The sequence below is a fragment of the Hemibagrus wyckioides genome, linkage group LG04 (genome assembly GCF_019097595.1).
Source record: "Hemibagrus wyckioides isolate EC202008001 linkage group LG04, SWU_Hwy_1.0, whole genome shotgun sequence".
NCBI classification, from domain to species: domain Eukaryota; kingdom Metazoa; phylum Chordata; class Actinopteri; order Siluriformes; family Bagridae; genus Hemibagrus; species Hemibagrus wyckioides.
In genome coordinates, this window is record NC_080713.1 from 29845555 (window position 1) to 29858555 (window position 13001).

Below are 13001 nucleotides of genomic sequence, written 5' to 3' on the forward strand. Positions count from 1 at the left end.
TCTGGAATTTCCTCCTGCTGGTGTTTTTAATTTTTATTTTAAATGACTTTAAGTTGTTAAGGTTATAGCTGAATATAAAGTCTTAAATGTTATCATGTTCTTCACTACATTAATTACACACAAATCAGTAGCACCAGATGAAGGTGATGCTCTAATCCTCTATCAGAAATGTTTACATGTAGAATGATGAACTGTGTCCAGTCAGCAACAGCGCCACCTACTGGATGAGGAATTATCATCAGGAATTCATCAAACTGTGTAACACTATGTCTTTAAAATTTCACAAATAAAATCAGATTAAGTTTAAAGCTCTGTTTAGATTAAAGAGGATAAAATATTTACAAATAAAAAAAAACAGCAGCAAAGCAGAAATACTCTAAATTCTGAATCCAGTGATTTTACATTATAAATTTGGTATTTTGAAGTTTGAACTTGTTCACTGAACTTCACAGACACAATGTGAAATAAAACTAAATAATTAAAGAAGACAAACTACTTAATGTTAAACACATAAGTGTTAAATAAAGTGTTAAGTAAAGTGTTTTAATGATGTAATACTTCTTGAGACTAAAGGTCAATTCTGACTGGCAGCAACTTTGTGAAAGCAAAAATATAGTAAATGAAACAGATTCATACAAACTAATGTTGAGATTCTGAGGATAATCAAAATCTTCAGAAGGATTTATTTATTAATTTGTTTATTTGTTTATAAGAGTGGATTTTTCTTTTTTAACATCCCAGCATTTCTGAGTATTTTGAACACAGCATTTCTAAATTAGAGACCGTTTTCTCAGCTTCATCCCAATCTGACTATCAAGATACACAGAATTAAACCCTACAGTAAAACTGTGTGAGAGCTCCACTGCATTCCCTCCTTCTCTACTGGAGGTTTTGTTTTTTGGAAATTCTCATTAATTATAGTAATAGTTCATTTATTCTTCTATTCATTCAATTATCCTCTTTAATTTGACAGGTGTGTGTGTGTGTGTGTGTGTGTGTGAGGGGGCGGGGAGAGATTTGTCTGTTTGACTTCTTTTGGGTTTCTATTTTACTATTATAAGATCGTCAATATTTTTATTAATGTTTAAATGAGAATCTCTGTGTTTCTATACAGACACTCAGTGTTATAACTCTCTACTAGAAGAATATTTGTGTCTTTCACAGATTACTCTCCTCTTTACTGGATAACGTCGTGTTAACTGATTTCTGAAACATAATACATTTACTTGTCAGACCTCTGTGTTTTCTCTCACATTGCTCTTTGTGTTTGTAAATCATCTTCTGTTTGTTTGAGAGCGGAGTTTTCCTTTGTAAGGTTTCTTTAGCTTAGAGGTTAAAAGTTTGGATCTTGAATTTGGTGGAGATTTTGAACTCACCATCTGAACTTTCAGTCACCAAGTAAAATAAAACAAAAAATAGTTAAAGAAGTGAAACAACTTAATGTAAAATATTATTACAGAAAGTTTAAATAATGATATGTAAATTAATATGTGATAAGTGTTTTAATGGTGTAATATTTCTTTAATAAGTCTGGTCGAATGATGGATTTTTCTTTTTTATATCCCGGCATTTATGATCATTATTGAACACAGCATTTATAAATGATCTGCAGTTTTTCGGCTTCGTCCCAATCCGCACTGAGTTTGTTTTTAAAATGATTCTTAATATCTAGTGTGTTTTGTTTTGCAGTTTGGACGTGGGAGAGATTGTGTAGACTTTTGTGTTGTCTCTCTGGACTATTTGTTGTCACTTTTCCCTGTGAATACTTTCTGTGATCTGTTTCCCGGTTTGGTCTGAAATAGGGCTGCGCAATACTGACCAAAATTCATATCTCGGTATTTTTAGGAAGAATAGCGATATACGATATATGTCTTGGTATTTTCTACAAAGTGGAAGAAATGTTTACTTGCAAGTCAAAGCCTCATCTGAGATGTCACAATCACCTTTATTAAAACAGCTTGTGAAAAAAAAATACAAAAACAGTTTTTTTCCCTATTTGAGAATATACAGCTGCTTATTAAATAAAGTACAATTCCTCCTGCTTAACTAGATACACAGCTCTGACGTGCAAATTACTAAACAGAACAGTAGAAAACCTTACATACTTTGTCAGAACAAGTAGTACTCATATATGAAGTAGTGCTTGACCATATATCGGTTGTCAGCGCGAAATAAGTCACTTTTGCGAGCCGGTCTGAAAGCTTCCGTCTGACATCAGTGTACATTTCTGGCAGGGCTTCTGTTGCAAAGTACTTGCGACTGGGTAACTGATATCATGGGTCAGTCGTTTTTAGCAGCATTTTAAAACCTTCATGTTCCACTGTTGCAATAGGAACCATATCTTTAGCAATGTGGTAAGCTAATGCAATGTCTAATCCCGTATCGCGTTGAACAAAAATTCCGATATATCGCCAAAACTCGATATACCGCCCAGCCCTAGTCTGAAATCAGTCTTCACATTGCTTCCTCCCTGTTGTATGTTGTCCATATTCTCCCTCTCTTGGGTCATGCTGCAGTCTTGACCAGACTTTCCAACACCAGGAATCTGGTTGGAAATGTGTAATATGTTTTCTCATTTTTGTCGTGTTTCCAAAATATCTTATTGTTTACTTTGACATAACTTGTATATAGTGGGGCTTTTGTCCAGTTGTTCATAAAGTAAACCTATGCCAGATAAAAAAATATAATAGTAAAGATCTTTTTACATTTATTTTGTCAACAAAGACTTAGACTAATTTACTTCATTGTCTCCAGAGTACAGTTTGAGTCCTTCAATGGATCAGAGAGCTGCTTCAGTCCTGTGTCTCTAATTGTATTGTCCCTCAGGTCCAGCTCCTTGAGGTGTGAGGGGTTTGTTCTATACTCTACATTAACTCTGTTACTCTGTTACTTGATTAACTGGTAGTTTGTGACCAGTGTTTATAACATTTCTAGAAGGATTTGTGTTCCTTTTAATAACAATTATAGTTTTGATACAAAGATGAATCCAGCTGGTGGTTGTATGCTATTAGATAGACTTTACTGTATAACTCATAATACATATACTGCATTTGTTCATTTCAAACTGTAACATAATACATATTTTTCCAGATACTCTTCTTAAAGTTTTAAGACTTCTTAAAGACCTCTAACGTTATTGTTTGATAACGATGATTTAATTTTTTAAACATTGTTTTTATTTATTCTCAACAATTACTGATCCTGCAGCTTGTTATTGCTCAGGTCTATCTGTCTCAGTGGTTAAACCCTGTTTTAAGATTTAATTGAAAATGTCGAACACTTTCCAGTGATGTAACAGGACCCAGGTGTTCCTATAAGACCTATATATAAGTTTCCTTTGGAGAAATACTGGATAAATTGTGTTGTTTCATCAATTATAAAAAACAAAAATGTAATTAAAATTATCTTTTGCGTACTTGGTGTTAGTGGCAGCTGGTCAATAGGGGGCGCTGGGGTGCTGCCCCCTTAAAGTTAGCCAGAGAAGAATGCTACTTTAACACATTAACAATAATTCTATATTTTATTAATAAAATAAAATTTATTTGAACTATTTGTCTGCGAGTGTGTATGTAGCTCTGTAAAGTTTTGAAAAGCATGTGACTTGAGGCTGATCTCTGATTGGCTTGTTTCCTTGGGGCACAGTACTCTGCACCCTGGACCCTCCCACTTTTGTTGTTAGTGAATCAATGTGGTTTTTATGTTGCATTAATATTTGGCCTCATGTGATTGGACCATTCTCAATGAATCTCATTACCGCTCAGCAGATTGTCAGTTAACAGACAGATACTGATTAATGTGGAAGCAAGCCAAAAATCTTAAGAAAAAAAAAAATCGGTAATAAATCCACATTGAACTCAAATTCACTGATTCATAGTAGATTTATTGCATGCTTTAACAGTAACATTTTCAATACTTTATCTTAGCAGTAATTGTAGGAAAGTGGACAGGTGCTGATTGAATTGTATGGCATCCGCTGCAGAATGTACAGGCAGAACATTAAATCACTCGGTCCATGTCCACAATAAACATCTTTACTGTTTCCAGTAGGTACATATGCATGTGGTTCTGCAAATGCATAATAATAACAATAAGTACAATCATGAATGAGAAACAGTAAGACTAGACAGTACACAGTAACTTTAGCAGTATTAAGTAATTATGCAATAGCATAAGAACGTCTTTACATAATCACAGCAGGTGTAAATATCCTCTGATTTATAAGTATTCACTTTAAATCAACCATCCTAAAGGCAGAATTAAATATTTCCACGTTATGATCAGAACAATTGCAATCAATGTATTACCTGGTGTGTTTTTATATTGATATTAACATACAGCTGAGATTCTGTGCTCACTGAATGATACTTAAGAGGATAAACAAATATTTTGTAGCACAAAATAACACAACAGGTATCAAATCTAACAACTAAGAGATTAAGGAAATATTTAGATACTTGCTTTTTAGATGTTCGCACACAATATGAACAAAGCTGTTAGAATTGGACCAGATACTAGCGACAATCAACCTAACTTCTACCGAACTTATTAGCCTTGGTACATGTAAATGATATAAGTGATAGCTAGTTTGGCTGACTTGCACCAATGAAATGACAAGAATAAGTCACGTGGTTCACGGATGCTACAATATACATTCATACATATAGCATAAAATGTCTGGCAGAGGGAGCCAATGTCATTTAAGTGTGGCCTTTTGAGAAATGTTTTATTTGGTGTTTCCAGAATAATGACACATATTGATGAGAACAGTATGGCTGCTCTTACTTATTTTGTGATTACTTTTCTTTAAATTTAAATGAAATGACCTGTTGTATGTAACACACTGAAAAAAATGTTGAATAAACTGTTAATTGCAGTCAATTATATACTTAATTTTAACTCATTTTTTCCCCAAAGAAACTATGAAGGTTTGTTCCATAGTATTAACTTATGTTTACTATTGAATTAATTGTGGTCACTTTAGAATCACTTCAGTGTCTTTAATTTGCAACTTCGATTCTTTTGTACATCAGTAAGCAGCTTCACTCAGAGGCATCGCTAGGGCTATTTATTCTAGGCTCGAGCACCGGATGATTTTAATCTAGCCCCGAATGTTTTATCCCGAATTTTGCCCCCGGAGTGTAGAGGAATGAAATAAATTTTGATCGTTTTAGTTGAGCACTGTTGCCGTTTACTGTACACGATATTGACTGACATGTTTCTCTGCACACAAGAACACACACACACACAAAAAATACAGCGAGAGGACTTTAATGTCCTACACCTATCGGTCTGTGCAGCACCGCTTTCACACCACATGATTAAAACGCCTTACAGCCCTTGAGAGAGACAGCAATAAACAAACACAACAATCGTATTACTGAAATAAAAGTCTAATTTCTAATATTTAATGTTAACACAGTTGATAAAAGTCGGCTAACAAATGTATGTTGTGTCAAAAAGGAGGCCCACTGTCTCTGATTCTGAAAACCCCTGACATATAGGACCCTTTAGAATATTATTCCATACCCAAGTCCTACAAAAGCCTTAAATTAAATAAGTCTAAAGATAGATCTAAATAAAATATAAACTGTTAAAGTGCTAAGACATTACAGTCTGAACATCATGACTTTCTATTATTCACCTAATGCAGTACTTAAGTTAAAATACAGACATGACTTAGGTGAACAATGGACCAGAACAGACTCCATCATTCAGCTGTTCTGTCTATTGATAAAGGAATTCTCAGCACTAGAAATACTTGTATGGTAACTGACCGTTTTACTCAAGTCCAGTCTCGGAGATACTCTCTCTTTTTCAGGGAAGGCCTTGTGTATTTCAGCAGGACAATGAAAAACCACATACTGCACCCTCAAAGAACTAGGATAAAAAAGTCACCAAGAGCATGAAGTAGACAAGATACAAGCAGCAGGAGAGATGAGAAAATTAGACATAAGAGAACAAGAAGAGAAGAGAAGCTGTAAAAAATAAATAAAGAAAGAAAGAATAATACATACAGTAGTGCAGCATAAATGAGGAATAAAACAAGAGGTGCAAGTATAATATTGATTATTGTTAAATAATAATAATAATAATAATAATAATAATAATAATAATAATAATAATAATAATAATAATAATAATAATAATAATAATAATAAAGGATCTACACGACACTGCTTTACACACAAGCTGTAAAAGAGATAATATTGCATGGTATACCTGTGAGAGAGAAAAAGTAATGAATTTAATGAACTCCTTTTTTAGTAGCAAGACTCTGAAATGATGGGAGGAGTCAGAAAACAGACTGAATGAAATTTTATAAAGTTACATACTGTTTGTGTTCATTTGTGTTTATTATTAAATCATATTACATAAAAATGCTCTTACAAAACGTGTTATTCTTCCTTACCCCCTCTCCCTAATTACCCCCCGATGTGTCTGGCTCCACCCCTGATGTTCTCAAATCCTAGAAACGCCCCTGTGTGAAACTCCTCCTTTTCTTCTCTTCATATCAGTTAGAAGTGAAAGTGAAAGTCAGCAGGTTGTTTTAGTGAAGAGAAAAACATGAAGTTCTTTGTGGAATAAAATCACAGTGAGTACATGAATATAAAGCTGTAATCTGTGACTGTTAGGATTATTTAGTAAAAGAAGAACATTTCTGTGTTCCACAGTTTATTGTTGTGTTTATCGGATATCGCGGTGTAACGCAGCATCTTATCCTGAGGGAAGTGAACAGACCTGTGCTCCATGCGGGCTTTATTACATACGGGGAAAGATTACAGCTGTTTATTACAGAGAGAATAAGATTAATATTCAGTATAATAATTCCTGAAATATGTCCACTCTCTCTCTCACTCTCTCTCTAATAAAGCAGTAATAAAGCAGCAGTGGTTAGATTCCACACACACACACACTCACACACACACACACACACACACACACACACACACTCGGCGCCATTTTAGATTAAACTGCTGAAATGTCGGAGAGACTCTAAACCGTTAGTTTCAGATCGGAACATCTCATACACCACAAGAAAGAATGATTTTTAACGATTCTGTCCTGAATAATAAAATTATTTACATCATAAGTCAGATAAATATCTGAGTGTAGCCTACACCTGCTTTATAAACCACAGGAGAACTGTGCTTTTAGAGCTCTGTAATAAATATGGAGCAAGTAAAATAACTTTTTATCATACATATGTATGTATTTTTGACAGAATACTTACTCATGTTAATAAAATATAAACCTTGATATTTGTACTTGAGAAAAACAGTAAAATTATTTAATTGCATGATACTGTACATACAAGAAAGGTAATTTTAAATTCCCTTTTCTTTTATCTCCAGGATCAAGCTAAGTTCATGCTGAAAGAAATCTGACTTTCTGAAAAAATGTCAGTGAAATGTGAGAAAATCAGAACCTCTAAAATGAGTTGTAGAAAGGATCAGAAAACGACAAAAAGGTAAGCATTTGCAATACAAAAATGTACTATAATATCTCAGTCCACAGAATCTTTTGACTGTTATAAACTAAAGAGGACATTTACATACCTTAAGACCTAGCAACTGCAAAAGAAGAGAGGTGCAACAGAGACCTCTGCAGGTGGTGAGAGGAAAAACTTGTATTGGATGTGTTTTGAGTTGGACATTGTCTTTAAAGAGCCCATGAAATGATATAAGAGTCAAGATTTTATTCCATATGTTCACATAATTAAACAGAAAGTCAGGGAAGGAGCGTGATTGATTTCTAAATGATTTATAAAACAGTCAATAGAGTTTTACATGATCTGTCATCAAAGCAGACCTGTTGATATATTATTATATATTCCACACACACACACACACACACACACTGTACCGTATGAATGGGATCACTTCTCTTAGTCCTGGAACAGTAATTAAGATCAACCCCTTACTGCTGCAGCTGATCTCACAAAGAAATATTCAGAAATGTGTTGGCATTAGCATTCTTAGCAATTAATTTGATGAAATGTCAGTAGGAGCCGTGAAAATTTCTTATCTAATCAGTACATGCATTATTTATTGTCAACCAATCACACCCAGTGTTGTATAAAGTACCCAAAAGCCACACTTGAGTAAAAGTACAACCATTATAATTCTACTTGAGTAAAAGTCTTAAAGTATCTGAAATAAACTGTACTTAAGTATCAAAAGTAGTATTTTCATGAATGTATTCAAGTATGGAAAGTAAAAGTAGAAGTAAATTCATAAAAAAGCAAGACTGTAATAATTTGGAGAATTATGAATTTTATTCTGTATTGCTTTCTTTCTTAAACTTCTCAATAAGTGCACCACCAAAAAACAAGACTTGCATGAAAGAAAGAAGAGGCCTTTAGAACATAGTGAACTGTATTGTAATAAAGTGTACAGTATCAGTGTTTCCGTACATGTGCACTTGTACCTAAGGCCATGTCCACTCGTACCCGGGGATTTTTAAGAAGGGAGATTTTTCTCTGCGTTTTGACCTTTCGTCCACATGCTAATGCAGTTTGAGGTTGTTGAAAATGGAGCTTTTGGAAAACTCCTGCCAAAGTGAAGATTTTCCAAAACTCACTGTTTTCAGTGGTGTTGTGTGGACAGGGGAAACGTAGATTTTGATGAACTGACGTCATTGTCTGTGTGCCAGTCTCCTTGATTTTCTGAGCTTTGTTTATGAAGATATTTTGTGAAATAGCGCACTTGCGTAAACTACTGACTGTGTTAATGTTTTTTACTGGACTTTTTACATGCGTACACATACACACACAGTTACTCACACATTACGGTCATGAACAGAGAGCTGGAATGTAATACGGAGCTCACTGCTGCTGCATACAAAACCCCCACAACACAGACCAGGCAGACAGTGGTGGCGGTTTTGGACGGTTTTGGTTTTGATCGCACCATTGTTGTTAAACTACTGGAACCGGTAATAAAGTTTTGTCTAGGCTTCTGATTGGCTAGGCTCCTGACAGCTCATAACAGGGCGCTTTGTGTTTTCATGTGGACAAAGATATTTTTAACACGTAGGTCATGTGGACAGAATTAAAAAAAAAATTTTTTTTTAAAAATACCCAGCTCCATGTGGACACAGCCTAAAGTCATCACCAAATCCCATTTACCAAATCCCATCACCATTTACCGCAAATTTGGACGCAGGTTTTTTTTTGTAGTAAGTAACAAAAATGAATTTGTTTCAAAAAAGTAGTGAAGTAAAAGTAAAAACAGAATTTTTTTAATTTTTGACAGAAAAGTTAAAACTCAAGTAAAGTACAAAAACTCTCACAAAATACTTAAGTACTTTTAAAAAGTAATTTTACTTTGTTACATTACACCACTGACCATACCCTATTAATAGCATTTCCAAAGAAAATCTTTATTACATTTTTACTGAAATGGTTAAAATAACATGCCAGTAATAGGAGAAAATAACAATTTATCTTATAAGCGCAGATACACTTTGCTTGTGTAGTGCTGATTGGTTAATCCTGTCTTTCAGCAGAGCAGTAGCTAACCAACTGAGCATGATTAAGCAAATTAAGGGACATTTTTAGTTTGTGTAAAATATGAAAGTAAAATATGAAATCATAATGATGACTGTTTTGACCTGGTATGTCAACATGTTATTACAGCACAGATACTCCACAAAACAAAGTTACTTACAGTTGAATAAATTCAGTTCAACCTGAGATCCTATAAACATCATATTCCATTTGCCTAGTATAGGTTATTGGTGTAAATTCATAGAATGTGTAATAAGAAATCACTGAACATATAAAAGTTTTCTGTGGCCCTTAAAGGACTCACTTAAATATTACTGTGAGCTGACAAGAATTTTAATTTGACACCCCAGTCCTAAAGCCATGACTTTCGAAGTGGATTCAGGAGACACCTAGGGGATCATGAAGAATAGCCAGCTATTCATGCAGTAAAATTTGTTCCTGTGGCAATGTTGACTTTGATTACAATTGTAATTACTAAAAATTTGAGTGTGTGAGTGCTTAATGAACTGCAATCCCATCCTGCATGTATTCAATTCAAGCAGTATTCTCTCTATTCTTCAGTGGGACTGGTGTATTTAAATACTTTAGGAAATACAATTGTTAAACACTTTTCTCTATTCTCTTTAATGGAGGTGGGGTAGGGCCCAATGCTCCTGTACCCAGCTGTGTGTCTTTTAAGAGTGACCGGTCAAAGCCACTATCTGTCCAATTTAAAGATGGAACAATCTCTCAAATAAATCATATTGTTAGTTGTTAGACTCATGAAAAGTCCAATTCTATACTGACTTTAAAATTCCATCATCATGAGCTGTGGTTTGTAATAATATGAATTATTCTACTACTTAAAATGTTGTGTAAAATATTCATTTCATTGTCTGTACCACTTATCTGATCTATACTCGGGTCACGGGGAGCCCATGCCTATCTCAGGTGTCATCGGGTATCAAGGCAGGATACACCCTGGACTGAGTGCCAACCCATCGCAGGGTGCACACACACACACACACACACACACACACACACACACACACACACACACACACTCATTCACATACTATGGGCAATTTAGAGACTCCATTCAGCCTGTAAGCATGTCTTTGGACTGTGGGAAGAAACCCACCAAGCACGGGGAGAACATGCAAGATTTGTGTTGCTAATGTGACACACTCATGACGGTTTCTTCTGTACAACATCAGAAGGATTCAACCATTTCTATCCACACAGGCTACTCAAGTGCTTGTTCAGTCTCTGCTCATTTCGAGACTGGACTGCTGCAACTCTTTACTGGCAGGTCTTCCTCTGAATGCAATTTGTCCACTGCAAATGATCCAAAATGGAGCTGCATTCTCCCACCCCACCGCTGTGTTCCCTCCACTGGCTTCTGGTAGCTGCATGCATCAGATTTAAAATACTGATGCTTGCCTACAAAGCCAAGAATAGACCAGCACCATCTTAGCTCAAAAATCTTATTACTCCTCTCACTGCATTTCACTCCCTTAGATACACTAGCACTGCTCGACTGGTCCCACCATCTCTCAGGGTAAAAGGTAGGCATACATCTAGACTCTTCTCTGTTCTGGCAAAGAGGTGGTGGAATGAACTTCCCAAAGATGTCTGTACAGCTGAGTCATTGACTCTTCAAATGACAACTGAAGACCTACCTCTTCCTGAAGCATTTAAACTAGCTCTTATTTTTAACTGTTTTATGTATTATTTGTTGTACATAAAAATAAAAAAAAAAAACCTCAATTTTAGGCTAATAGTATCCTAAGTCTGTTACCTATTGAACCAGTGTTGGTGTATTCATTGATTGAGACTTTAAAGCACTTTTGTATGTCGCTCTGGATAAGAGCATCTTGTCAGGGATGGCAGGTGAGGACCCAAATGCAGAACACAAAGTTCAAACTTAGAGTCTTTATTAAGAACGGCACAGAAAAATGGCAGAGTTCAGACAACACCAATAGAAAAACCTGAAAAAAAACCCAGGATACAGCAGGCTGGTAGAATCAGTAAAAGAAACAACCGCATACAGTCCAATAATCCACAATCCAGAGAACAGGTTAAACGTAGGACAGGCAGAGTCATTAACAGCATACAGTCCAATAATCCACAATCCAGAGAACAGGTTAAACGTAGGACAGGCAGAGTCATTAACAGCATACAGTCCAATAATCCACAATCCAGAGAACAGGTTAAACACAGGACAGGCAGAGTCATTAACAGCATACAGTCCAATAATCCACAATCCAGAAAGCAGGTTAAACACAGGACAGGCAGAGTCATTAACAGCATACAGTCCAATAATCCACAATCCAGAGAACAGGTTAAACACAGGACAGGCAGAGTCATTAACAGCATACAGTCCAATAATCCACAATCCAGAAAGCAGGTTAAACACAGCAGGCAGAGTCATTAACAGCATACAGTCCAATAATCCACAATCCAGAGAACAGGTTAAACGTAGGACAGGCAGAGTCATTAACAGCATACAGTCCAATAATCCACAATCCAGAGAACAGGTTAAACGTAGGACAGGCAGAGTCATTAACAGCATACAGTCCAATAATCCACAATCCAGAGAACAGGTTAAACGTAGGACAGGCAGAGTCATTAACAGCATACAGTCCAATAATCCACAATCCAGAGAACAGGTTAAACGTAGGACAGGCAGAGTCATTAACAGCATACAGTCCAATAATCCACAATCCAGAGAACAGGTTAAACACAGGACAGGCAGAGTCATTAACAGCATACAGTCCAATAATCCAAATCCAGAGAACAGGTTAAACGTAGGACAGGCAGAGTCATTAACAGCATACAGTCCAATAATCCAAATCCAGAGAACAGGTTAAACGTAGGACAGGCAGAGTCATTAACAGCATACAGTCCAATAATCCACAATCCAGAAAGCAGGTTAAACACAGCAGGCAGAGTCATTAACAGCATACAGTCCAATAATCCACAATCCAGAGAACAGGTTAAACACAGCAGGCAGAGTCATTAACAGCATACAGTCCAATAATCCACAATCCAGAGAACAGGTTAAACACAGCAGGCAGAGTCATTAACAGCATACAGTCCAATAATCCACAATCCAGAGAACAGGTTAAACACAGCAGGCAGAGTCATTAACAGCATACAGTCCAATAATCCACAATCCAGAGAACAGGTTAAACACAGCATGCAGAGTCAAACCAGGCAGACAGGAACCGAAGAAAAAGGCAGGATGACATCACAGAAGCTCAAGACTGATTGAAGAGACCATCTGGCAAGGAGCATGGACTGCCCGCTGGCTTATATAGGACCGACGAGCATAAACTGGCGGAAACCGGAAATGAGATCACGAAACAGGAAGTTGCGTCCCGGAACCGGAAGTGGCAACACGGAACCCGGAAATGCATGCCTGACACATCTGCCAAATGCCAGAAATGTAAATGTAAATTTAAATGTAAATGCATTTATCTACAGGATCATTAGTGAGATAATACACTGA

General features: G+C 36.0%; 1 protein-coding gene across 1 annotated transcript in view; it reads left to right on the forward strand.

Annotated features, from left to right (window-relative positions):
- The first annotated feature begins 6484 nt into the window (after nt 1-6484).
- LOC131351815 (uncharacterized) overlaps nt 6485-13001 on the forward strand; it is a 226357-nt gene continuing 219840 nt past the window's right edge. Inside the window, exons 1-2 of the mRNA XM_058387420.1 lie at nt 6485-6592; nt 7353-7468. Of these exons, the coding sequence (XP_058243403.1) occupies nt 7398-7468 (71 nt within the window). The 5' untranslated portion in view covers nt 6485-6592; nt 7353-7397. The remainder of the gene's footprint in view (nt 6593-7352; nt 7469-13001) is intronic.